This window comes from Eleutherodactylus coqui, chromosome 1 (assembly GCF_035609145.1).
Source record: "Eleutherodactylus coqui strain aEleCoq1 chromosome 1, aEleCoq1.hap1, whole genome shotgun sequence".
In the NCBI taxonomy this organism is placed as follows: Eukaryota; Metazoa; Chordata; class Amphibia; order Anura; family Eleutherodactylidae; genus Eleutherodactylus; species Eleutherodactylus coqui.
This window is the reverse complement of record NC_089837.1, coordinates 451,285,363-451,313,167: the sequence shown is the minus strand read 5'-3', so window position 1 is coordinate 451,313,167 and position 27,805 is coordinate 451,285,363. Positions and strand designations below refer to the sequence as shown.

The following is a 27,805-nucleotide window of genomic DNA, read 5'->3' as shown; positions in this document are numbered from 1 at the left end:
ATTGACATCAATGGGTTATATTCTCTGCGTATCGCACCCTAATTCCATGCGTGCAATGATCGGCGCAAACATCAGTGTCAGTGATCCGCTACTGATTCCAGCTAGAAAACAGGACGAAATACCACGGCAAGCAGCGCTATTTATCCGGTAAATATTAACAAAATGCCAAACTGCTTGCGGGAAATTAAATGGACCTCCATAATAGTCAATGGATAGGCCATCAGCACCATTCAGTTCCATCAGGGCGGAATCGTTCGGCCAGGGGGCGTAATTTCCTGCTCCCCGAATGGTGCAGAAAAATGAAATTCCGTAACGCTGATGTGAAGGAGCCGTTAGAAACAAGTGTACATTAACTTTATAGACACATGCAAAACTTTGCTGGACTTTGCAGCACTTAGCAGGCGCCCCCAGAGGGTTTCCAGACTGTAGAGCTGCTGTGGAACTACAAATTCCTGCTGGCAGCTGGGCAGCATGTTCTGCAGTCAGGGGCTGCTGCCAGAGGGTGCACATAGTCCGGGTGAGGAGCTGGAGGGAACTGAGGAGGAGGAGGAGAAGGAGGAGGAAGAAGGAGGGGGGAGGAGGAGGAGGACAGGGGCTGCAGCTACTACTCAGCCGCTCCACTCACTGCCCACTGACAACTGGCAGCGCCGCTGCTCTCTCTCCGCTGTCACCTCTCCGGGCTCCTTTCCCCCCAGCAATGTGAATGGATTGTGGCATATTTTGGGCGAGGATGCTGGCAGGACCGCGGAATACTCATCTCTGGGCAGGAACACTGGCAGCAGCAGCAGGGCGCAAGGTGCCAACTTCCCCAGATCAAGGCGCACTGAAGTCGCTGCCAGTCGCTGGTTGATGGTAGCGGCAAGGAGTCGCTGCTGCATGCTTGGCACAGCAGGGTGAGGCCAGGCTGTTATCGCCCGTACTGTGGGCACCGGACAGCAGAGTTGGCAGAACTTCTCGTCTTGCAGGATTATCTAGAACTTTGCAAGAAGAAGGGAAAGTAATCAGAAGTTGGCGATTAGTTGTGCCCATCATGTGGGCTGAGGCTTCCCCCCTGGCACTGCTCACAGCCGCCTCCTTCCTGCTGGCAGCGGCCCGGGGGAGCGGGGAGTACTGTCACGGCTGGACGGACGCGCAGGACGTGTGGAGGGACGGCTTCCAGTGCCCGGAGAGGTTTGATGGGGACGACTCCACCATCTGCTGCGGGACCTGCGTGCTGCGCTACTGCTGCAACAGCGCCGAGGCCAGGCTGGACCAGGGCTTGTGTAATAACGACAGGCAGCAGGGGGCGCCAGAGCACGGCAGGACCGACAAGGACAGCCCGGACTCTGCAGCAGGTAGGAGGGCAGTGCCAGCTAGGCTGGGGTAGGAAGCCAGTGGGTGGCATTTACAAGGGATGTGACACCTGATGGCAAGCTAGGATTTCTACCTGGGCAAGAGTTATCTGCTTGATGTGCTGATAAACACACTTAGACAAAACTCAGAAAATATATAGCTGCAAGAACTGAGAGCAAAGTGCAATAATCTGCAGACGTCCCCATGCACTGGGTGATTTAATAATGAAGGGGCCCCTGTGTGCCAGAAGCATGCCAATATAATTTTCCTGGTTGGGCAGTAAAGGTATCACTTCTATAGGGTTCACACATTGCGGATGTAGATCTGCAGCAGATTTCACCCTTTCAATTGAATTCAAATCTGCTGCAGATCTGCACTAAAATCCGCAATAAAGTCTTCAGTAAATCAGTTACATGTGAACGGACTCTAATGCTTGTCTTCTTGATATAAGAGTATTTAACATCACATAGATTTTTTTTTTGCTAACACAGTACTTTTGTTGTACATCGTGAACAGTCCAGGAAAATACATACTTTATTAGAGCTCATTCACACTTGGATTCCGTTTTCCTGCTCTGTTATGGGACCGGGAAAACATCACCCACTGGCTAAACGGATCCATCCTATGACGGAATTGAATGGCGCTGAATGGACCCTTTTGACTATAATAGGGTTCATTTGGTTTCTATATAGTCCTGCGTATTACAGGAGGAAGTCCTATATCTTGTCCTAGTTTTGACAGAATTCAGCAACAGAGGTCCGGAATGGAACTTGTGACACTGATGTGAACAGGACCTTATACCTTCAGAGCACCAACATACTCTGTAGTGCTATAATGTCATATTAGTCTCTGGCTACAGTGGGGCTGTGCCATCCAATATCATAGAAAGCAACTTCTATCTATCTATCTATCTATCTATCTATCTATCTATCTATCTATCTATCTATCTATCTATCTCATATCTATCTATCATCTATCTCATATCTATCTATCTATCTATCTATCTCATATCTATCTATCTCATATCTATCTATCATCTATCTCATATCTATCTATCTATCTATCTATCTATCTATCTATCTATCTATCTATCTATCTATCTATCTATCTATCTATCATCTATCCCATATCTATCTATCATCTATCTCATATCTATCTATCTATCACATATCTATCTATTTATCTATCTACCTCCTATCTATCTATCTATCTATCTATCTATCTCCTATCTATCTATCTATCTATCTATCTATCTATCTATCTATCTATCTATCTATCTATCCATCTATTTATCTATCTATCTATCTATGTTTATTATACGTGTGTTACAATGTTTATTGTTTGTATCTGCACTCTTGATACACTGTGAGGCACATTGAATATACTAACTAGACTATTAATGAAAATGCAATTTTATTGGCATCATTAGAGCTAATTGTTTCATTGATAGGACGCTTTCAGTTGATTCACAACTAGCTTAAAGAAAGACAGAGTTGTTAATTGTTTTCAGTGAAGAAGAGAGGTCTATGGGTAGACTCGTGACACTTGGCAAGGCAGGAGCAGGCGGTGACCCACATAGGTGCCCCTACTTTGATTCTGTAGATTATGCTCTTATTCCTGGTAAAATGTGTGAATATTATGACTGCTAAGAGTCAGTTCAGCGCTCAGAATGTATTTCAAAGGTGTCAGTGTATTCATGTTTTATACATGAGAGTGGTAGAAAACTGGCAGATTTTTCCACTTCTTAATACATAAAGCATTTCTCTGGGGTATTCCAAGATCAATACATGAGCTGTGCAATGGAGTGTGATGACTGAGGCTGGAAGGAAGTTTGGGGACTGAGATTTGATGGAAATCTTTTTCTGGGTATTGAAGGAAAGTAGAGCAGCAGCTGCCTGTGTCGTTGGATGTGACTTGGACGGTGTTGCATAGGGTTTTTCTGAGCTGTTTGCTGGGAGAAAGGTGTCAGAAGCATGTTGTTTTGCAACTTTTTTGGAATGGAAGTCCTGATCCTGATCCCAGAATACAACAGTCGGGCGTCTGCTCTGGCAAGGAGTAAGAGTGATTACTTCCGAATAAGTCCATTCATGGTGGAGTGATAGGAGCATTGTAGGGGTAACCTCTCATAGTAATTAATATTTCATTAGCTTTGAGATTTGAATCTTGGTGATGACCGGCATGACTATGGAACACAATAATCCATAGATGACCAAATGCTCATGTGTATTTCATGGCTACATGTACATATGTAGCAACTATTAATCTGGCTGGCATATCATGACAATTTGATTGGCAGCATTGCAGTGAAGTTATAATGGTTCAATGTCAAGTTAACGTTTTCTGCATCTGTGCAGTGCTTAGACTATTATAAACTCTACTATCTCCACTGTCTTACCAGAATACACCAGGAAATCCCTTATCCATATGCCTTATCAAGGTATATAGGCATTATAAAGGAGAATGTTGTGCTTAAGACATCACTGAGCAAGGAAGGGTGCTAATAAATAAGAACAGCTTCCACTCTGACAGACTTGGCTGGCATTGTATTACATGGTCACCCGTTTTGCCCCTTAAATACCTCCTGACCTGAAGCTTTACCCCCTTTCCTTACTAGGCATGGGCCACCTGGATATTTCTAGTCTATGGGCAGTCAGAAACTGATTAATTAAGTGTTAACTACCTATAGTTTCATGTAATGTCATAAAATGACAGCTTGTATAAAAATGCACCCTCTTACATGTATCTCCTATCAAAATTATGCCCTTAAAGGGGTTCACTCATAAAGATAATCCCTGTCCATATTCCCTATTGAGGCATATGGAAATTAGAGGGGATCCCTTGCTTGGGACCCCTTTTATAAATCTGGGTAAGAGCTACGTCTGTTGGCATGAATCTGGTTCGTTCGTGTATTATATGGCCAGTCAATCATTTGAATGCCTACATAAAACATTTGATTCCCCTCAAGCAAAATATATGGCTGAACAAACTTCCTCAGCTGATTGCCAGAGACTTGAGGAACCAGATCCCACTCTCTTTAGGTAGGGATCATCTTCACCGAGTAACTGGTTTACTAAATGGGATGACTATATTGTAGTTGGGACCATTGCTGATGCTTTGATGTAACCCATAGAGTTCAGAGCTAAGGTGACTACACATATGGCATGGGGTTACGCTTTAGGAAATGCTTAGGTATAACGCCATTCTTGCTGTAGCAGACCAACAGATCATAACTATTGTGGCTCCAAACTTTAAAGGTCCTTTTACATAGATTGATTCAGGTCTGAACATTCTTCCGAATGCTCATTTGGGTTGTGTAAAGGGACCGACGATCAGCCGTTGAATGAGCATGTGCTCCTTCGTTGACGGATCGGCTAGTTCATACAATCATAACTCTGTTCATTCTTCTCATGTAAATGAAAGCCGTGCAGCTAATCAATGAGGGACGAATGATTGGATGTCCCCATAGAGCAGATATCTGCCCTTGTACATGGAGGGAATAAGTGCTGACCAACATGCTTATGATCAGTCAGTGGTTGTTAGCAGGGGCAGATTGTCTGCTTGTGTGAGGGCCATTAATCACAAGCTTGACTGGCAGCATTATCTAAAGTCCAAGCAAACTGTCCTTGCCTTTTGGCAGACTCTCTGGCACCACAGCCCAGGTTTGGTATAATCACAGTATTTACTATGGAAATTAGTTATCTGGGAACTTGACAACTAATGTGTTGCAATCATTAACACGACTGATAGGAGGCACTAATGATTCTAGACTTTTTTCCTTTAAACAAAGCACTAGATAAAAAAATGACAGGTCCTTGGGGGATCCAGTCTCTTCCAGTTGTGGGTTGCTTTTTGGGGATATAAATCTTAGGTTAATTGTTAATCCGGGTATACAAGCAGGTAGGAACTATTAGGGGTTGATCCAGGGAACAGTCTGATTGCCATTAGGGAGTCGGGAAGGAATTTTTTCCCCAAAAGGGCTATTTGGCTTCTGCTCTTGGGGTTTTTTGCCTTCCTCTGGATCAACAACACAGGAGGATAACAGGCTGGACTAGATGGACATTGTCTTCATTCGGCCTTACATACTATGTTACTATGTTAAACAGTTATAAATGCTTATTTCCCCATCTATTAAGGTTAAGAAGGCAAATAATTAGAAAATACTTGATAGTGAAATTTGGGTGTAGCCTCTATACATTCACCTCTTAGCTTCTATACTGATCTGCATTACAAGTCATACTACTGCTAGATGTTTTAGACTAGACCTAAGAACACAAGCCTATCGGTTATTATTGTCACCTAGTAAGTAGACTAGGAGGCTTTTATAGCATCAATGTCCATAAATTATATACTATTCATATGGTTACCATTATGATTCAAGGCAATATATATATATATACATTTCTACAGTGAGTTTCAGCTGGGACCACCAGTAGTGTCAATAATATACCTTCTTCCATATACACTGAATGGCCACTTTAGTAGAAACCGCTGCCCTTTAACGATTGGAGCTTCCTTGTATGGAAACCAGACCCGCGACCCCGCAGTGCAGCTTAAAATGAAGTAAGTTTTCAGTGGATAAGTTCCAGTGTGAATCCACATTAGAATGGGAAAATTGGCCAAAGTGAGTGATTTCCAACTAGAGATGATTATCAGTATTAGACTAGACAGAGCCGGTGCCAAAAGCTGCCAACTTTCAGGAGTTTTCTCTTGCAGTAACATGGAGAGTATACAGAGATTGTGTAATCACGGAAAAACATCCAGCGAAAGGGAATCCTGTGGATGTAAAAGCAATTCTTCGACAAAAGGGTCACAGAAGGATGTCAAGAATGCAATGCTGGTGCTCCAACTAATGTGTCTGAACGCACAACTAGAACAGTAGACGACCAGTTCCAGCACTGTTGCTATCTTAGAGAAACAGAAAGTCTAGACTCCAGTGGGCAAAAGAGCACAGAAATTGGAGCAGCAGAAAAACATCACCTGGTCAGATGAATCCAGATTTCTGTTGCGTCGTGCTGATGGGAGGTCAGAATTTGTCACAAGCAGCATGAATGGATGAACCCTTCCTGTCAGGTGGGAATAGTTTAGGGTGGTGGAGGAGGAGTAATGGTGTGGGGAAGATTTTCTTTGCACACTCTGGGTCCTCTGATACATGTAGATGGATGCCAAAGTGAATTGCTGAAGTTCTGAAGGCCAAAGGAAGTCCAACGTGCTACCAGATGGGCATTTCCAATAAAGTGGTCATTCAGTGTATAGCAAAGCGCATACGTTGTCCCCTCAACCTTCACCTCAGTAGACGACAAGTGCTGTCAGTCACTTACTGTAGCATGTGTAGCCACCCCATACTGAGAGTGAAGAGCAGACCATGGTCTCCACTACCAGACCCACACCAATGTGACATCAATTCACTTAACATAATACTCAATTCATACAAAAATCCTTACTTTTACATAATCATATTTACTTATTTTTAGCCAGATAGGAATCACAGAATTGAATTGGTAGCCCTTGCAATCACTTATCCTTCAAAATGAATAGAGCATTAGAAATTTTCTGCTGTTGCCTAACTTTTTGGGTTGCTTTCTACTGGTATATAGCTTGCTTTCCATGGATGTTCATAATCTTAGCAGAAATGGTCTAATCAAGGGCGTAACTATAGAGGATGCAGGGGATGCGGTTGCACCCGGGCCCAGGAGGCTTAGGGGGCCCATAAGTCCTCTCTTCTCCAAATAGGTAACCCAGTACTATGAGTAAAGCATTATAGTTGGGGACCCTGTTACAAGTTTTGCATCAGGGCCTGGGAGCTTCAAGTTACGCCTCTGGGTCTAATCCAGTGTTTCTCATCTCCAGTCCTCAGGGACCCCCAACAGGCCATGTTTTCAGGATTTCCTCAGTATTGTACAGGTGATGTAATTATTTTCGGTGCCTCAGACATTGCCATGGGTGTTCTTACTATAAGATATCCTAAAAACATGACCTGTTGAGGGGCCCTGAGGACTGGAGTTGAGAAACACTGGTCTAATCCATCCAATGGAGACTACTGCACCAACTCCCACTGTGAACAATTATCTGCTCCTGCCCCCGAGGAGCAATCTCCCCTAGTCAATGGGCTTCCTTTTGGAAAATCCACCCCTACCTATGCTATAAATGTGAGAGATGACTTAGTATACCTCTCATCATTGTGCATTCCAATTTAAAGTGTACTTAGGAACTAAATATGTGATGTAACTATCATTATGCATATAATGTGAAGCTGGCATGATGTGTCCCATTGAGAACAGTTAGCATGACCCTATACCGGAACACACTGACACCTGATCAGTCTTATCCATCAGTAGCCTGTGCGGAGCCTGTACGTTTTTTTGCACATAGGCTACTTGGCTTGTGATATCCGTCCAGTTCTGCCATAAACAATATAATTAATGTGAATGCATTGCATGTTTCATGATGAGTCCTACATCCAGCCAAAGGGGTACAGAAGCTGGCTATAGACACAAAAATGACTTGGGGGATCGCTTGAGGGAGCTGCAATTGTAGAGAGGGCCTGACAGCTCTTCCGATAAGGCTGACTTTACAAGGTACAAGTATCAGCCGAAAAATAAGTTAAACGAGTGATTTTGACCGATACTTGTCCCGTGTAAACTGGAGATCCGACAGCGAGAAATCACTCATTAGTTATTTTGTTTCTGCTCATTGAAATGAAGCGACTAGTGAAGAGAGCAAGTACCATCTTTGAATGACTGCTTGTTCACAGAGAATGGAGTGGGGTAGGCGGAAGAGATAACATTGGGATAACTGTTGGCCGCTCTTGCGCCCAACATCCCTCATGGTTAAAGTAACCCTTTCTCTGATTCATTAAATACTTCTATAACCCATGGAATAACATCTCTGGAACATATTTAGTTGTACTTCTGCAATTCCTCCTGGAAATATATAAATCAGTTGATAACTGTGTTACTATTCCCATTGTCAATAGGGTGTGTCCCTACACATCCTGGAACTGTCCAATCAGTGTTGACAATGTGTAGGCACCCAACTTACTAACACAATGAATGGTAACCCCCAGTAGTCAATTTGCTCAGACCTTTCCAGGATGAATAACAGAGGGATGACACAATGCAGAATGTTGCTTCAGAAATGATGTATACAAGTATTGTCTAAAGCAAACATGTTAAGAGAACTGATAGAACCTGTTTAAGCAGAGTATTGTTTCCCTCTTCCTATGTTCCAGTTATGGTTTCTGGACACTAAAGACCCATCTAGTAACCATGAGTGAATCGGGATGATAACTGGCCAGTGTAAACACGTCTTAGGCTGACTTCCACGGGCGTTGCGAAATCCCGCGGCGAATCTCTGCCGCATGAGCTGCCGCCCAGGAGCAGGAGCCGGCAGATGGATCTCTGCGGTGAGCCAATCCTTAAAAAATATCCTTCACATAAAAACTTTATTTATACAATAGGTCATTTTCTGATGAAACTTTCCCTTTAAGACCCGGTAGCGGCTTCTGTGCACCTTACAAAGTCTTGTACGCTACTAATGCTGATTAGAAGAATCAACACTACAAACTGGAGAATTTAAGGAATGTGTTTGATGAATTGCTGGGATTATGACAGTATTACCCGGGCACACCAATTATCATACTGCCAGCCAGCAATCGGAAGGTTTTTTTCTTTCTCCTAACCTCCAAGGTGATGAAGGCGTTGTCGATGTTGAGAAACGAGAGGATTATCATAATAATGAGTGCAGACGTTTCAAGCAATCATCCTCTTGCTGACTTTCCTGAATTACATTTCCAATTAGGTCATTCACATAATGTCTATAGTCACTAATCAGCAATTACCATTACACAACATGTTAATTATACTGTTAATTCCGAGAAAGAAGCACTTGGTCTCCGTAGACTCTTCAGAGCAGCAGAATGGCATACACAGATAGATGCCAGTGCTGAAGGGCATCAGTGTAGGGTAATTGGCACCAATGTTATACAAAGTGGGCCATGGAAAAAGTAGCCTGGCACCACACTCTTATGAAGGGTATGGTTTTGGGATCATTTTCCTTGACCAACCCTGTATACAGCTTTGGGTTATACTGTACATGTGAGAAAAAAACAGGCATCTTTGGTTTAGCAAAACGTCATTAAATGCAGGGCCATGGATTGGAGTTGGGGAGTTGGAGTCAGAGTCCCATTTTGTTGGAGTCGGTAGAAATGTTCTGGCTTATAAAAATATATATTATAAATATGGTATAATTAATTCAATGCAGAATTAGTTGCGTGTTTCCTTTCATAGGAATTTAGGAAAGTTTTGATATCTCCTATAAATATATGTTGTGTTCATCTAAGCCCCTATTTAACAAAAACACTGATAATTAGGATGTAGCTTCATTATTTTATCATAATGGTGATGAACAGCTAATATTTTAATACAGTAAAAAACATGAGGTATATATGAAGGAGTCGGAGTTTGGGAAAACTGAGGGGATGGAGTCGAAGGTTTGGCTTACCAACTCCACAGTCCTGCATTAAAGGGGTAAAAGGGTATTCCCATCTAGAACTTTTATGGCATATCAATTGGATTTGCCATAAAAGTCTGAAAGGTATGGGTCCCATCCCTGCAACATGCACCTTTCTTGCCTTGGTGGCCAAGGGTGGTCAGGAGTTACAGAAACAACTGAATGAGCTGTCTTAGGCTTTTCCCATAACTCTCATAGACACAAATGGGGGTTACAGAAACAGCCTAGCACAACGAGCTACGCAGTTTCCACAGCTCCTGATAACTGTGGGGTTGCTTCTCTCACCTGCAGTGCCGTCAGACTTAAAGGGGTTGTCTCGCGGCAAACATCAAAATTTTACCTTAGCCCATTCCCCCTGTCACCCCCCTGGCATAAAATAGCAAATTAAAGCGGTCTTTAAACCGCTTGCTACTCACCGATCCGACGAAATATGGAGTTATAAAAATCTTCTCCCTAAGATGGCCGCCGGTCCTTTCCCAGGGATGCACTGCGGTTTTCTCCCATGGTGCACCGCGGGTCTTCTCCCATGGTGCACCATGGGCTCTGTGCGTTCCATTGCTGATTCCAGCCTCCTGATTGGCTGGAATCGGCAGACGTGACGGGGCGGAGCTATGATGACGACGCGGTGACCAGCTCTCCGGCACGAGCGGCCCCATTCACCAGCCAGAAGCACGGACTGCGCAAGCGCGTCTAAAAACGCCAGAAGACATCAGAATTAGACAGATCCATGGCGACGGGGACGCTAGCAACGGAGCAGGTAAGTGAATAACTTCTGTATGGCTCATATTTAATGCACGATGTACATTACAAAGTGCATTAATATGGCCATACAGAAGTGTATAACCCCACTTGCTGCCGCGAGACAACCCCTTTAATGGAGTGCTGGTTATGCATCTGCAGATGCTGCTCCATTCATTTCAATGTAGCTGATGGAAATTGCAATGCACTTGTGTTCAACGATTTCCCACAGTTCCATTGAAAGTGAACGGAGCTGCACTGCACATGCACAACCGTCAATGTATTTATTCTCCTCCTCACTGTGCTGGGTGCAGTAATCCCTATTAATCATTAAGTTATCCTTTGTCCTGTGGATAGGGAATAACTAGATTTTGGGATAACTCCTTTAAGGCTATTATTATAGAAAGTTTGGTAACTCAGATCTGTTGAGCATTAGAGTCCTTTTAAACTGACAGTCGTCCCAACAATTATATTTCCTGTGATTTCGCACAGTAATGATGATCGTTCACTGAATGGAGGAGGAGCGGCCGGAGATCTCTTCCAGCCACCCACCTCCATTCAGAGTAAACAGGCAGTCATTAGATAGACGACTGCCTGTTTAGATGCGTGAGCTAAAAATCAAGCGGCTCCAACAAGTGAGCGAGTCTCACTCACTTGCCCTGGCATGTCCTGTGTTTACGCTGGCCGACATTCACCCCTAATCGCTTGCTTGAGTGATTACTCCAGAGACTCTCAGCACATGTAAAAGTTTCCTTACTCATAGGCTTTTTGCACAGTGCCATGTTGCCAATCTATATCTGGTTTCAAAAAGTTGCTTAAAATCCATGTGTGGCCCCAGTCGTAGATTATACTGACTAAGCTTGTTAGCATGAAGTGCCGAAAGTAGAGAACAAACACCTGCATCTACCAAAGATCAGCCAAACATATGGTTGTCAGCGGAAAGAATGCTCGTCACACCTACATAGTTCAACAAGAGCATTGAGCAGACTCCCATGTGGGACCTCCGAGCAGTCATCACACTAACATCCAGCACTTTATATGATAAACACTTTCAACATCTCACAATTTATTTAGCTCTTAGAACTAAAATGTTGTTCAGCAGAAGTCCAAGATTGCTGTGGATGAACGACCCGGAGGAGAATAAATCCTATTAGTAATCCAGGGTATTATGCTGCAATGTGATGTAAAGTTTATAACCTATGATACAAGTTATTAGTGTGGTTATAGCTCGGCGGTGGAAGCAGCTCTTCATTGTGGTTCCAAGAGTATAAGGTCATACAAAGCCATTCATAGAGTATTGCGTTGTCTCAACATTGGACAGCGAGCATTAACCGAGAGAGAGAGAACTTACTTAGAACATCCAAGGAGTTCTCCATGAAAACATTCCTGGCCAGTATAGTTTGCTATGGATTTCAGTATCTTATGCCTCAAGTAGTCTGCTTAGCTTCCAAGGGGAAGACTTCCAATAATCAGCTTCTTGCAGATCATTAGCGATATTTGATAGTGTTTAGGCAGACTTTATTGTCCCTTCTGCAATGATGGTTTAGATTTTCAAACCCAGTCCAAACCCAATAATACGTAGAAGACTGATGCAAAAAGCACAGGGGTTCAGTACAACTCTTTCACATACAGAATCACAGAGCCAAGGGATGAACCCAACTTCTCTTTTAGAGCGAAGTCAGACAAGCATTTTTTGTGCGCGCCTATGTGTGCCAAAAAAAGCGCGTCTATTAAAACCATTGGTTTCCTATGTAGTGCTCACTTGTCTGTTTTTACAGTCGCAAAATCTTTGCACCTGCAGTCTCCTCCTCACTGAACACTGTGACAGCACAGTGTTCAGTGACGATGGGACTCCCCTCGGGGACGAAAAAATCCCATCACAGCTGTGACAGAGGATCGTGATGTTCTCCCATTGCTTTCAATAGGGCAGGCGCTGCTGCCACCCCATTGAAAGCAATGGGATGCAGGCAACCGCCGCAGTGATTTTCGGGGAAGGGCTTGAAATATAAGCCCTTCCCTGAAAATAACCCAAGATGCTTGAAAAAAATTAAAAAATATATATACATGACCTCTCCAGCGCAGTCCAGCTCCGGCGCGTCTTCTCTCTGGCTCTCTGGTGCTCTTGTGAAGCATCTTGACCTGGCCAGGGATTTAAAAATCCCCACCTCCAGAAAGCGCTGGGTCTGATTGGCTGAGCGCTGCCTGTGATTGGTCACAGCGCTCTGCCAATCAAAGGCAGCGCTCAGCAAATCATTGAGTAGGCAGTAGCGCCGGCCCCATTGAAAGCAATGGGCACGAAACTTCAGTCACGCGCATTTTGAACATAGGTGCGCAAAAAAAAAATAGCTCGTCTAACTGAGCTCTTATTGTGAAATGGCAAGTGGAGAGTTTTGAAGTTTGCACCTCTTCCTCAGATATATTGGACTATGCACAAATGATGCAGTAGTGAAGACTTATTTATGCCCAACATAGCCCGCTTTAGTTACATGCGTCCCGTTCAGTCACGTAGTTTGCCAACCACCAGCTTGTAGGAGGAGCTCCAGGTGGATGTAGGCTGAAGACGATCATCCCATTAAGCCTGCCCAACCAAATGAGCATCCTCTTCCAGCATCTTGTAAAGCTACATGAATCAGTTTCCTCCTGGCTCCGTGATCTCCTCTTTGATGTTCTGAGGCAGCACTCTTAGCCCATCTGCACTACCCACAACACAATCGCTTAGTTCTGCTACTGTATTCATGTTATAAACTTGGTTCTGGTATTGTATCTATGTACTGAGGTTGGTTCATGCTTTATTTATGAGTTTGGTCCTGCGGGCTGTATTTAGGTTATGAACTTGGTTCTGGTATTGTATCTATGTACTGAGTTTGCTTCCAGTGCTGTATTTATGTACCAAGCTTGGTTCTGGTACAGTAGTTATTTACTGAGCTCTTCTCCTGCAGGTATGCTATTATTTCGCTAGTTTCTTCACAAGCGGAATACAGCCAAACTGCCTATCAAATACAACATATATTGTTTATTTTTATGATGGGGGAGCACAAAAAGAAATTCTGCACAGGGTGTAATCTAACCTAAGGTCTGCACTGGTGCCCAGTACCTTTCTTCTCTATAGAGGTTGAAACTGAGCACAAATAATCATGTCATTACAGCAGAATTTGTGCACAGTCCGGCATATCTGAAGAAGAGCCTCGAAACGCTTCAATTGCTGGTTTACGATAAAAGAGAAGGTGTGTTCATCCCTTGGCTCTATGATTCTGTTCGTGAAAGTGTTGCCCTGCACCCTGATGCTTTACACATCAGCCTTCCAAGTTGTCATCGTGCTCCTCATCCCTGGCGCAGCAATTCAATGTGCTTCCAGCACCCTTCCTGCCTTCATTTTCCATGTTCATCTGGTCACTAAAATATCCTACCTCTTTTTTAGTTTACAGAGAAAATTATTCAAGGTTGGTCCATCTTTTTCTCACTTTCACAAATCCAAAAACAGAAATGGTTATCGGTCTCTTCGTTCGCCCATCCAACCACCCATAGAATGGTAGAGTTGGAAGGGACTTCCAGGATCCAGATCTTCAGATATCTGTAGACAGCTATTAGGTCTCCTCTCAGCCTTCTTTTTTGCAAGCTAAACATTCCCAGATCCTTTAACCTTTCCTCAATGTCTTTATTAAATTGGGGTGCCCAGAACTGGACATAGTATTCCACATGAGGTCTGACTAAGGAAGAGTAGAGGGGGATAATTACCTCACGTGATCTAGACTCTATTCTTCTCTTAATACATCCCAGAAATGTGTTTGCCTTTTTGGCTGCTGCATCACATTGTTGACTCATGTTCAGTCTATGATCTATTAGTATACCCAAGTCTTCTTCACATGCGCTGCTGCTTAGCTCAATTCCTCCCATTCTGTATGTGTTTTATTTTCATTTTTCTTGTCCAGATGTAGGATTTTGCATTTTTCCCTGTTAAATACAATTCTGTTGGTCGCCGCCTAACCATCCATCCATCATCTCCTAATGTAAATCTTCTGGTCATGTACGCTTCCTCAGAAATTGGCTGGAAAATAGAGAATTCTGAAAGTGATTTTAGTGTAATCCTGTTATTCTATGCACATCCCAAACTGAGTATTAGAGGCATTAAAATGCATGGTGTGATATTAAATATCAGTATATAGCTCCTTATTCCATATGCAGAGAGAAGCAGATGCCTGACTAATTTGATAGAATAAATCCCGCTGCTGTCAGATGACATTAAGGAGTGAAGATGGCCAGACCTTCTCTCCTGCACTGCAGTCAATGGCCATAGCCTGTGCCTGTGACTCCTAGGATGTTGTAAAACTACAACTCCCAGCATGGCCTGGCAGCACTAGGCAATACAGCTGTAGTCTACTATGTACTAGAATTTTTAATGTGCCTCATAGTAGAATTTTCACTTACAACTCAACAAATATGCTTATCCTCATCTGATATCTGTGGCTTTTGAGCAATGGCCCTTTTGCACGGGCAGACAGTCTTTTAAACGATTGTACGAGCGCTGACATTACCGCTTAGGTCGTCAGCACTCGTGCAGAGCATTCAAGAACTGAAAGACTTACCACCGGCTCACAGGCTTCTTGTACACTTCTTGCTTAGAGCTTCATCTCCTATGGGAAACGCTAATCGGGGTGCATTTACACAAAATGAGAAGCCAGCGAGTGCTAACGAGGTTTTTAACAAACAAGTGAGCAATTTTTCTCGCATTCACACTAAATTATCACTCAAATTTGAATGTTTGAATGAAGTTCGAGCGATAACCGTTACGTGTAAATGGGCCTTAACTGAAACCATTGAAAACAATCCGAGCATGCTAGGAGTTGTGGTCTCACATGAGCTGTCCAGCAGCTGTTTACACATTTGTACAGAAGTGAAAACATGGGGTCCTATGCGTCATGACACACGAATATTGAAATACAATTTTTACCGCAATGCCTTTTTGATTAAAAATACACTTTTGTGATATTGCGATCTTCACACACATTGCAAGTGTTTCCCATAGACTTCACTAAATGACTTCAAAATCACAATGCCTTGTGATTTTTTTTCCCCCCCAAGTTCAGATAGGAAACAACGGGCAAATCGTCCGTCAGGAATGCCCAATAATAGAACATGGTGCGATTTTTATTGGCTCATGTAAATAAATCCATTTAAAAAATGGATTTCATATTTGTGTGCGCATCGCACAAAACTCGCATGACTTTCTAGTTTGTGTAAATAAGCCCTTATACAGTTAATGAGAACGATTGAACGATTTCTTGTTTGAACGAACTAACAATGTATCTGCCGGTATAAACAGGCTGCCCGAGCGAACTCTGACATCGTTCTCTTATTCAAACAATATATCGTTTGGTGTAAATGGATCCTTAGGGCTCATTCACACAGGCGTATGCGTCAGCACAATGTATTTGCGCTATGTGAGGGTTTTTTGACATTTTGTACCGTACTTTTTGCGCTTGCAGGGCATGTTAATTTGCACATGGCAAACGATCACCTCCTCATTTAAGTCTATATAACCTAATGAGCTCCAGATGTGTTCTTCTTTTCACAGACTTGTGCAGCGTATTGCCTATCCCGCTGCACTTTGCGCATTTCCCATAGACTACTAGGGAATAGAGATGAGCGAACGTGCTCGTTTAGGACAATTACTCGATCGAGCATCACTTTTTTCGAGTAACTACCTACTCGGGCGAAAAGATTCGGGGGGCGCCGGGGGGGCGGCAGAATGGAGCGGGGGATAACAGGGGGGAGCTCTCTCTCCCACCCCCCACCCCCCACTCCCCACCACAACCCCCCGCTCACCCCCGGCGCCCCCCGAATCTTTTCGCCCGATTAGGCAGTTACTCGAAGAAAGCGGTGCTCGATCGAGTAATTGCTCTAAACGAGCACGTACGCTCATCTCTACTAGGGAACCTTTGGTGCGCAAATGTGCAGAAGCATAGAGCATGTCCTATAAAAAGGAAATGAGAATGAACCTGTTGAAATCAATGGGTCTATTCTCTGTGTATTGCGCATCCAGATTTTGCGTGCACAACTAAGCGTGCAAATACGCCCATGTGAAGGAGCCCTTAGTCATGCAAACTCAAGTCTACCAAGTCCAAAATGGAATAAAACTATTTAAACAATGTCCACCCACGTGAAGCTGTCGACAACCTGCTTAAACTAACTCCATGACTGTAGCCTACTTTGGGGGGGGGGGGGGGGGGGAGATGGGGAGCCCTGTGGTCTTCAATCAACATTGGGATGCAGGGGTCCCGCTTCTCCTCTTCTTATGGGCTCCAGATCTTCCTGACAGCCAACCCAGTGCTGTCACCAAGCCACCTGATTCTCCAGACAAATGTTCCGAAAAGTGCTCAAGGATTCCTTAGCCGACCCTGTAATGAGCTCTCCACATAGGTGGGCTACACAAGCATCCTCGAAATAGAGGGAAAACTAACCATTTAGCGCCTGCATCCAACTTGGCCTCAGCTCCTAAATGTCCCTTTGGCCTTACATCCCCCTATCTGTTACTTGATTTCCAGTGACAATATAATTGATAGACTTTTAATTATTAATTGTTGAAAATTTAGACTGTGGTATTCTATTGATTATGATATACATGGTAAGGAGGACAATGCACCCCGACTGTACACTAAACCATCGCATTAAAACCACATGTACTATTTAAAAAGATGTTGGCTTTCATGGTACAAAAACCACAAAACTGTGTTTATGAAGGAAACCTAAGGCCATTTCCACTTGGCAATATTTGATCAGAAAGCCAAAGACAGGAGTGGTCCCAAAACACGGGATCTTCAACTTTTTCTATTATACTTTTGGTAATGGATGAATTTGTCAATGGATGATTAGTAACATAGTATGAGACATATGTCCAACCAGTTCAGCCTATTACCCCCCATTGACCCAGAGGAAGACTAAAAAAAAACAACGTAGTAGAAGCCAATTATCCCTATTTAAGAGAAAAAAATTTCCTTCCTGACTGCAATCTGGCAATTGGAATAATCCCCGGATCACCGACTCTTCTGAAGTCATAAGTGATTATAACATATAATATTGTATCACTCATAAAAGGCGTCCAGGTGCCTAATTTCACAGAATTTTAATTGGATACCATAACATTAAACTGCCATCAGATTCTACCTGTGTGACATACATAGATGAGAGGGACCCATAGCAAGGATCAAACTGGGCACCCCTTATGGTGAGGAGCTTCACCACCCAAGACAGAAGGGCCTTGATCATCTGCCCCCTCCACCTTCTATCTAGAACTCTTGGGTCAAATTCCCCCCTTTTGTTTACCAGTAGTGCAATTTGTTAGCGAGTCCTGGACAGACTCCTGCCTAAAACAAGGGTGTGAAACCATTTAGAGCTGGAACCCACTTTCCAGATGGTTTGTATGTACCTGACCTGTTGGGAGTCGTGAAGATGGGAGTTTGGGAAACCCTGTTATAGATGCTTTAGTGTGGAGATTATACATGCACAGAAGGTTCTCCATGTCATAAATAACTTGGCAGTTCATTTTGTCCTTTGGAAACTTCTTAGAAGTTCTCAACCTAAATATGGCAATGAGAGACTATTAACCCCTTAGTGACCAGCCTAATTTGTGCCTTCAGGACCAAACAATTTTCATCATCGCATTGCAAATGAGGGCTTGTTTTGGGGGGGATGAGTTGTATATTTTAATGGCACTATTCTTGGGTACATGTAATGATGAATAACTCTTATCACAGTTTTTGGGAGTGACAGAAAAAAACGTCCTGAAATTCTGCCATTGTTTTGGGGTTTGTTGTTAGAGCTTTCACTATTCTGTAAAAATAACTTGACAATTTTCTTATCTGGATCAGCTTGATTACTGCGATACCAAGTTTATGCAGATTTTTATTTATTACTTTTTACTACTTTTGCATAACAAAAATACATTTTTAATGAAAAATAATTGAAGCTGCATCACTGAATTCTAAGATCCATAACATTTTTATTTTTCTGGCAACGGAGCTCTGTGGGGGCTTGTTTTTGTGGGAAGAGTTGTAGTTTTTAATGGTACTATTTTGAGGTATATATGACTTTTTGATTGCTTTTTGTTACATTTTCTGGGAGGGGAACAAAAGAAAAATTGACATGGTGTTCACCATGCAAATAAAATTAAATATTTTCATTGTCTGGGTCGTTGTGAATGCGTTACTATCTATTATGTGTTGTTTTTTTAAAATTGAATTGGTATTTTATCTATTTAAAACAGGTTTTATGAGGAAAAATAGGTATTTTTATACTGGATCTTTTTTCTTTAAACTAAACACTATTGAACTTTTTTGATGCTATTTTTTAGCTCCTATAGGGGACTTGAAAAATGTGACTGTGCGATCGTCAGGATAGTACACTGCATTACTTATGTAGTGCATTCTACTAAGCCTATAACAGCTACCTATTAGATTCTGGCGGGGCCTAAGAGGCCGAGTTACATGGCAAACATGGAGGCCTTTGTAAGGCTTCCTGCTGCCATGGGAATCCATTGGTACCTTGTGATCACACTGCAGGGTGCAGATGGGTGAAATAAAGAGCCCCCTTTGTGGCATGTAAGGGGTTAAGCTACTAGGATCTGAGGGTTTTCTGTTCCTGGCAGTTCTAGCAGGAGTTTGGCTGTCGGTGGTCAGCCAAGTCAACGCCTTAAAAAGATGTATAAGCAGGTTTAAAGCCCATTAATAACCACCCCAAAAGGCGTTTTGATGGCCACTGAGGGCTTAAGTGAAATTCTCCATGTACAGTGGATGGGACAACTAATACTAGAGGTATACCTACCATGCGCCATTTATAATACTGGTATCTTCTTATATGGCAGCGGGGCCTTTTGTGTGACCTCTGCACCCTTTATACTGGAGCTACACCCTTGCTCCTATTAATGATGAGAAACATGTGATTATATGGATTTACAGTCAGTGATTAGTTCATTATTTCTGTATGTAATGATTTATCTCCAGTTGCTTATGTAGTGCAGCCAGGCATACACAAATTATATATATATATATATATATATATATATATATATATATATATATATATATATATATATATATATATATATATACATGATAAGTGGCATATGTGCAGTGCTTGGGTCCTGTTGGGGAGGATAGTGTTCCTTGTCTGAAGATTGCGTAGTGGAATAATACTATAGTCCGGTCGTTGGGTTAAGTTACCTTGAAGTAAAGGAGGTCTACTGTGTCCCATAAACAGAGACCATGTACAACATGATCTGTCCTCCGCTTATTTATTTGGCAGGTCTACGCATGACGCTGACTTCTATTTCTAAACCAGACTCTGTCATCGATTCACTATTAAGATTTGATATATCTGTTTGGAGACTTTGTCTTACTTTTGTAAAACTTCTCATGGGGGGTTTCCCAACAAATACTTTTATGACATATCAGCTAGATAGAAGTGTTACTATTGTGGTCTGACTATTGGGGCAACCATAAAAATGAATTGCTGTGCCCAGTGCCCAAGTGGTCGCCAAGTTTAAGTCCCAGTCATAGAACCTCCACCAATCACACTTATATGTTATCTTATTTAAAGGTTTTGTACCAGAGTTAACTTTTATTATCTACCCCTATCCCTTCCTCCTCACTGCGGGCTCACTGCAACCCCCAAAGCAAGGAAGAAATTAAATGGAGTGATGGCCGCACATGCACTTTACCCCATCATTCATTTTCGGTGGGACTCGCTATTCCCATCAGCAGGATTAAAATGAATGGAGCGGTGGCCGTGTATGTGCAGCCATCTCTCCATTCAATGTGATGTCACTATGGGTGGGAGAAGTTTTCCTGCAGTGATGACGAGGATATGGGCCCCCCTCTTTCTTGAGATTGGTGGGGGTCTCAGCAGTGAGACCCTCACTGATCAGACTTTTATCACCTAATATGGATTGGTGATAAACGTTAATTCTGGTAAACCTCTTTAAAGGGGTTTTCAGAGATTAAAGGTGCAGAAAGGTGCAAAATAAAGAAAAGAGCTATACTCACCTGTCCAATAACCTTGCTGTCCAGTACCGCTACTTTGTTCCCCACTGGTCAAATTCCAGAAGTGTCTATAGTGGTCACCTGCTGTTCATCACTCACCAATCACTGGCCTCTGTGGTCACTGGTACATGAATAGCACCTTACTGCTGCGGCTACTACTGTAATTGATGAGTGGTCATGTCCGCTTTCCGAATTGTACTGGTGGAGAACAGAGCAGCGGTGTTGGATAGTGGAGGCCATTGGACAGGTGAGTATGGCTTTTTTTCTTAATTTTCCACCTTCACCTGCTCCATCCTTTTTTTTCAATCTCAGAAAACCCCTTTAATAGGAAAACATTATGTAAATACCTACCTTAGTTTAGCTTCTTCATTCTAAATTTGTTGTGTTTTTCTTCCAGTTCCCATCTACGTGCCATTCCTGATTGTTGGATCGGTATTTGTTGCGTTTATCATCTTGGGGTCTTTTGTTGCTATTTGCTGTTGTCGTTGCCTAAGACCGAAGCAGGAACCCCAGCAGAGCAGAGCTCCAGGAAATAATCGCCTTATGGAAACCATCCCCATGATATCAAGTGCCAGTACCTCACGTGGCTCTTCTTCTCGGCAGTCCAGCACAGCCACCAGCTCCAGCTCCAGCGCCAACTCAGGGGCAAGAGCTCCTCCGACTAGATCACAAACCAACTGCTGTCTACCAGAAGGAGCCATGAATAATGTGTACGTTAACATGCCCACCAATTATTCAGTGTTAAACTGTCAACAAGCGACCCAAATGGTCCCGCACCAAGGACAATATCTTCACCCTCAGTTTGTGGGATATGCTGTACCTCATGACTCTGTCCCCATGACCACAGTGCCACCTTTTTTAGATGGACTCCAAGGTGGATATAGACAAATGCAATCACCGTACCCTCACAGTAACCCCGAACAGATGATGTACCCGGCAGTGACTGTTTAAGATGAGCCATAGGCAGCTGACTACGCGCCACGTGGAAACGGACTCTGTGGGACACAATGCATTTTACAGGGCTTACAGACTACTTACGACGTTGGATTACATTATTGTAAAATGCATGATGGTGACAAAAGTTTTTTTTGTTTTTTTTTAACAGTTGTGCATATGCTTTTTATTTTATTTTTTGGGGGAGGGGAAATGCATTACTTTATATTGCCTGAGCCAATAACTTGCTCGCTGCTGAACTACGCCACACGTCTTCGGCAGAGAGCAGGTTTAGTATATTCTGGTATAGCAGGTATGGGGATAATTATTTTGTCTTCATTTGAAGTGTATAAAATAAGGAGAAAATAATGTGTTTCTATTTAATACGGAAAGACAATCATTCAGACAATCACACATTGAGAAGGTGCAATTAACCATTTTCGAGCTAAAAAAAATAAAAAATAAATGTAATGATCATTAAGGGTTAAAATAGGAAATGAATCTGAAAGAAGCCATAATAATAGTTTGGGTGGCCATTTGCTTTGAAGGGAATCTGTCACAGTGGGTCTCTGTAGCTTTGGAGGATGCCGAGGTAGCAGTGGGTCCAGTAGACCTTTTACCGGATTGCAAATGGTAAATAGGGGCCTTGTTATAGATTCTTGGATTGAGAGATTCTTGTTTTCCCGCATCACTTTTTTCCAAGATGGCTTCTACATCCCTGTTAACATGCAACTTGAAACTACATTTCACACAATTTCCTGCTCTATACTTCCTTCCTGTGCGCCCCTGCTAAGCGCTGTTTTGCTATTGATCAGTAATCCAGTCCCAAAAAAAAGCCATTCCTGGTCGTTCCTACTGTAGCGCTGAATGCCTACAGGCCGTATCCATAGGCAACCTGTGAACAGAGGCGTAACTTGAAGCTGCTGGGCCCCAATGCAAAACCTGGTACGAGGCCCCCAACTATAATGCTTTATTCATAGTACTGGACTTCCTATATGGAGAAGAGAGGCCTTATGGGCCGCCTAAGGCTCCTGGGCCGGGGTGCAATCGCATCCCCTGCATCCTCTATAGTTACGCCCCTGCCTGTGAATAAACACCTGTGAAGTACCAGGAGAAGCTGATAGTTTTTAGAGCTACAGAACCAAAATCCAAAAGGAGAACCACACTGCAAACTTTAATATCTTTCAATTAGCATTGATTTGACAACAACTTTGCATAACCGTAATACCCCTTTAAATACACCAATCACTTACAGTGAAGGCAGCAATTTTGCAATATATTAATATTCTTAAGAATTTCACTTAGCATCTAGGGAGGTAATTTGCTCCTAAGGCCAAACCAAAGGCTTACTTTCCTCCATATCACAAACAAGTAGTTAGACCTCTCTCCATCTTTAGCTCTGTTATATGTTGGAGGAAAGAGAATGGTGAGCATATGGCAGATGTGATGTGATCCACCAAGATCTCTTCTAAATTGTGTCCTTTGGTTCATCAGAGGGTTTCATGATCACTTCCTACATGGCCAAATTATTGCCAAGATTGGGTTTGAACATCATATGTTGTATGCCAGCCTTATTGGATTGATCGCCTACATCCTTGGCAAATGGCTGTCACCCCTGTGTATTGGTAACATAGCAGTGGCTTCATATGTAGCTGATTTACTGCAGCTGAAAAAATCTGCACCAAAATCATTGCCAAAATCTACACCATTTGGTGCAAATCCACAGCAAATTTTACCCGTCCAATTTGAATTCAGCAGGAACGGGGAAATCTGCTGCAGATTTGCACCAAATGTTGTAGATCGTGATGCGGATTTTGGTACAGATTTGCAAAGCAAACCAGCTTCGTGTGAATGCACCCTACAACCTCAGGTCAGAGGATGAATGTATCTGTGAGCCCTAATAAGATGTTATATCCTACATAATGGTAGAATATTGTCAAGACTTCAGCTGCTACTAAATGCTACAGTAAGACGTTCAGTTTCTTATATTTTACAATTAATCTTAAAGTCTGTAACAAACAAAGATGGCGGCACCAGCTTCTCTGACTACCTGATGCATACCGTGTATTAGTATACATCATTAGTCTAAGGGCCCTTTTACATGGGCCGAGAAATCATTCAGATTCCCGTGATCAGCCAGAATCTGGACGGTTAATGTTCTGTCTAAATGCCTGCACAACTAAATGACAAATTTGTTCTTTGTTCAGATTCTACATGCATAAAAACTGGATGGTCCATGTGAACAGGCAGTCAGTCATCTATGAACAACTGCCTGTTTACTGTGAATGGAGGTAGGCGGGCCAGTCACTGAACGATGACTGCTTCTAAGCACAGGAACAATCATCGCTGGTACAACCTGTTGGGCATCTGCGCCTGACAGACTGTTTCATGTAAAAGTGCCCTAAGATACTACACCTGCTTTGATAAGCCAGTGCTGATGAGCGGTTTCGGCCGGTTGGAGCAGCATGTAGGGTCTTAGACTACTATTGAAGCTGTGTGGCCATCTCTGTTTGTCCACGACCAGAGGGTCGCTTTAATACATTTTACATTGATTCCAAAAATAATGATGCTTAAAAAAATTGTAACTTAAATTTATGATGCATTCGAAAAGGGATTTCTTCCAGTTTCCATAGTCTGACATTGCGGCAGTAAGTAATATCGTACAGCAGCATTTATCAAACCAAAGGTAAACCAAACCGTACCATATCCTTATAGATGTAGGACTCTAGACTTGCGCCATAACATAGTGGAAGGAATATGTTTAGGTAAGGCTTGGTTAGTTAATGTCCAGCAGTCCCCAGTTAATGCATATGAACCCAATGCAGTGTTAGGTGAGGCAAAACAAGTGGCTCCTATAGAAGCATCCAAGTATAAACTTGCATCGTAGAGTTATCCCAATCACAGAAATGCCATATGGTTTAGATGAAAACTCCCTGGAGCCACGATCATGTCCTACAATGGTCAGTACAAGATATCAGCAGTGTCCGAAATGGGTTGTTTAGGCATATGTGGGTGTATATCATCATTCAGGATTGGTACATGGTGATCTTATAGGGCTCTGTACACACAGACTTATTAGGATTTTGGCCAAGTACTTAGTGTCAAGAATAGGATTGCACGGAACGTTTTTGGGAACAACTTGCCTCTCATCAGCCATAAATATATATGCATCCTGCATGGATCCTTAATAGGGACATGTGTTTGAACCCCAACACAGATTTGTAATCTATATGGGCGGGTAGGCCACAGAAAAGTAGCCCGTCACCACACTCTTATAAATGCTACCTAAGGGTTCATTTACGCATAACGGAAATGCTACCGAATTACGGCAGCGCCAAATTCCGTAGCGTTTCCACTTTTAAAATGAGTCAAAATCTGCACTGTTGGTGTGTGTCTGCAGCTGATTTCAGAAGATACAGCTCACCTTACCTCCGAAGTCTTCACGCTGTCAGCGATCACCGGCAGTGAGCGCAGCGTCGCTGGTCAGGGGATGCCACTTCAGCAGTATAAGAAATGAAAGCTGCGCTGTGATTGGTTGTTATGACCAACAAAGACAGATTTTCTTCTAGACAGCTTTCATAATTCTGTGGTGCCGGGCTACTTTTCCATGGCCCACCTTGTATATTACAAAACACTACATATTGTAGAGCGGTTTGTTTCTTGAATCAGTACTAAAAAGTTATGGCGGCTTTGTACATTGCCTATATATGACATCAATACAACATATATGAAATGTCCGGAGTGTACAAGGCCTTCCAATAATCTAAAACAATAATCCTGCCTTATTCGGGCCTATTAGCTATATTTACTATTCGTACTGCAGATAAGAGCATTAATGTTACCCCTGTACTTCAGCTGTCATATTGAAAGGCTATCCTTGGAAGACTTAATAATAATAATCTTTATTTGTATAGCGCCGAGTTATTCTGCAGATCTTTCTAGGCACATAGGGAACACAATACGAAAACTTTAGGTATTTTGCACACTACCACTGTTGTTTTCATCCATTGCCACTCTGTGCCCAACTATTTGCCCATGCAGTCGTTGAAATTCAGATTTTCTCATGTAGTAAACATCCATTTCTTACACACCCATTGAATATTACTATGGTTGGTCAGGTTTTATCCAGTCATAGTGAAAAACCACTAGTGAGCCATGAATCGACAAATTACTGTAGACATTATGAGGACATCAGCCCATTCCTGGAGCCGGTGTAGCTCTTTTACTAACTAGAACTTTAGGTCTGAAGGGTTATAGTTTCTCCTAAGAGATAGCACCTAGAAGATGTGAGGAGTCTTATAAGGCAATGCATGCTCCTCTGGAAAATATGCAAATGGGAAGATGGAACAATGCTTCTACAGCGCCAGCATTCTTGCAAGTCAATGTCTGACCTTTTAACAGACCTTGTAACATTGGCTTGGAATATAAGCCAAAGCCAGAGTCTTCTCCAGACTAGAACTTCCACAGGCATAAATAGAAAACTCAAAAATGTATGTCCCATCGGCAGATTTCTAGGTGTGTTGATTACCCGGCTCCTGGGATTTTCAAAGCCTTGTATTAGGGTGTCCCTATTATACTGATAAATGCTGACTAGTGTGCAAGTTCTCTAACCAATTACCTCTCTTAATTTTATAAACAACTCAATAGGAGAGATTAAGAAACTCGTATTTTTTCTTGGTCAATGCTAACGATGCGTTCTGGTCATACTCTACTTATCATGGGCAGTTTTTTTAGTCCAATACCAGGACAGGTTCCCTATACAGTAGGTTAGCTTTACCTTCTCATCCACAATATGTGCCAGTCAGTAGGCCAAACAACCAATTGCCTGACTACTTGAGAATTGGACACTTCACCACTCACAAGGTAGAGCAGCGTAAGAGGCAAGAAATGTTATTATCCCAATTGGCACTTCCATTCAGTGATCACAATTATATATCACTATTATTAGGGCATCTGTAAGTTAATCTAAACTACAATTGCCTGGCATGGTGTTGTATTCTCTTTACAGCAATATAAGGCATGTGTTCTTCCAATATAAGTGTGCCATGTTCCTTATAAACATCTTAACCATGTGATTACATCACCAGCAAATTCCTGTAAATTCAAGCAAAATTATGACCAAAAATTTTACCAAAATTTGTGTTTATAGAGATTGCAAGTTTTAATTTTCTTGTATCTCCTGGAAGCCTGTAATCTTAGGGTGACATGTTAGCCCATTTTATAGATGTCATGGGAAAACGCATTCATTGCACAAACCTGCTAGAGACAAGCTTCTCTGATTCATCTCCATCAGGGGTCAGTCGTTTGTATATTTTAAACTGTAAAAAAATAAAACTAACTTAAATTTCTAAAGGTTAACAAATTATTTTCCATATGTTGGGGTTAAAATGAATTGAAATACAAATTGTGATATGTGGTGTTTTGCACAATTTCTATGTGTCCTGTATTATAGTGTAAAAGAAATATTCATGTTTACCATCATTTTTTGAAAGGGCACTTAACTTAAAGTGTTTCTTAAAGTGAAGTAAATTCTCAATTTTTAATAAATGTTTTATGGTGTGATACATGTACTCTGCAGCTGTTATTATATCCTTATCTCTGTCTTTGAAGTGGTTGCACACTTTAGGCATTTTATTATGTTAGAAGGGTCCTGCAATGGTAAAGGTTGTCCTGATCCTGGAACCTTCAGCAAACAGCAGGATTCTCTGGTGGACCTCAATATCAAGTGTTTAATTTCCCTGCAGCACTGCCACAGGACAAATGAGGTACTACATAGTTCTCACTGAAATTGATGGCCAGCTGTGTCCTCCGGAAGTGGATCCAGCAAGAAGACACTCTTTGTAGAACCTGATAATCTGGTTATTTGAAGTGGATTCTGAAAATAAGACTAATTGATACGAATTCCTCAGGGTGGTTGCACATACAATGTTGTTCTGTTTTAGTTTTGTTGTGATAGCATGGCACACCGTAATATCACATCGTATTAAGAGTCAAGCTAAAGGAAAATACATCTGTAAGAGATGTGGTTTAATTTCTGTCCACAAAAGTGCATACTGCCTCATACTGGTCCTAGAGGTCTACAACAGCAATATGCACCCTTATTAAGTGCCTCATATGGCACAGAGTGTTAAGGCAGCAGAATGCAGTCCTAAGCTCTCACTCATGACCTGAAGGTTGTGGATTCAATCTCTACTTGGTTCAGGTAGCCGGCTCAAGGTTGACTTAGCTATCCATCCTTCCGAGGTTAGTAGAAGGAGTTC

General features: G+C 42.4%; 1 protein-coding gene across 1 annotated transcript; it reads left to right on the top strand.

The window, feature by feature from the left end:
- Positions 1-612: 612 nt before the first annotated feature.
- Positions 613-27,107, top strand: SHISA2 (shisa family member 2). The gene is made up of 2 exons (XM_066583432.1): positions 613-1,334; positions 21,010-27,107. The coding sequence occupies exons 1-2, from the start codon at positions 1,031-1,033 to the stop codon at positions 21,561-21,563; spliced, it is 858 nt and encodes a 285-aa protein (XP_066439529.1). The 5' UTR covers positions 613-1,030; the 3' UTR covers positions 21,564-27,107.
- The last annotated feature ends 698 nt before the right edge of the window (positions 27,108-27,805 follow it).

Excerpts from the sequence above, each read along its gene's own strand:
- SHISA2 (XM_066583432.1), top strand. The coding sequence starts at position 1,031 with ATGTGGGCTGAGGCTTCCCCCCTGGCACTGCTCACAGCCGCCTCCTTC. Across the intron at positions 1,335-21,009 it reads CAGCCCGGACTCTGCAGCAG|TTCCCATCTACGTGCCATTC; the intron begins GTAGGAGGGCAG and ends TTTTTCTTCCAG.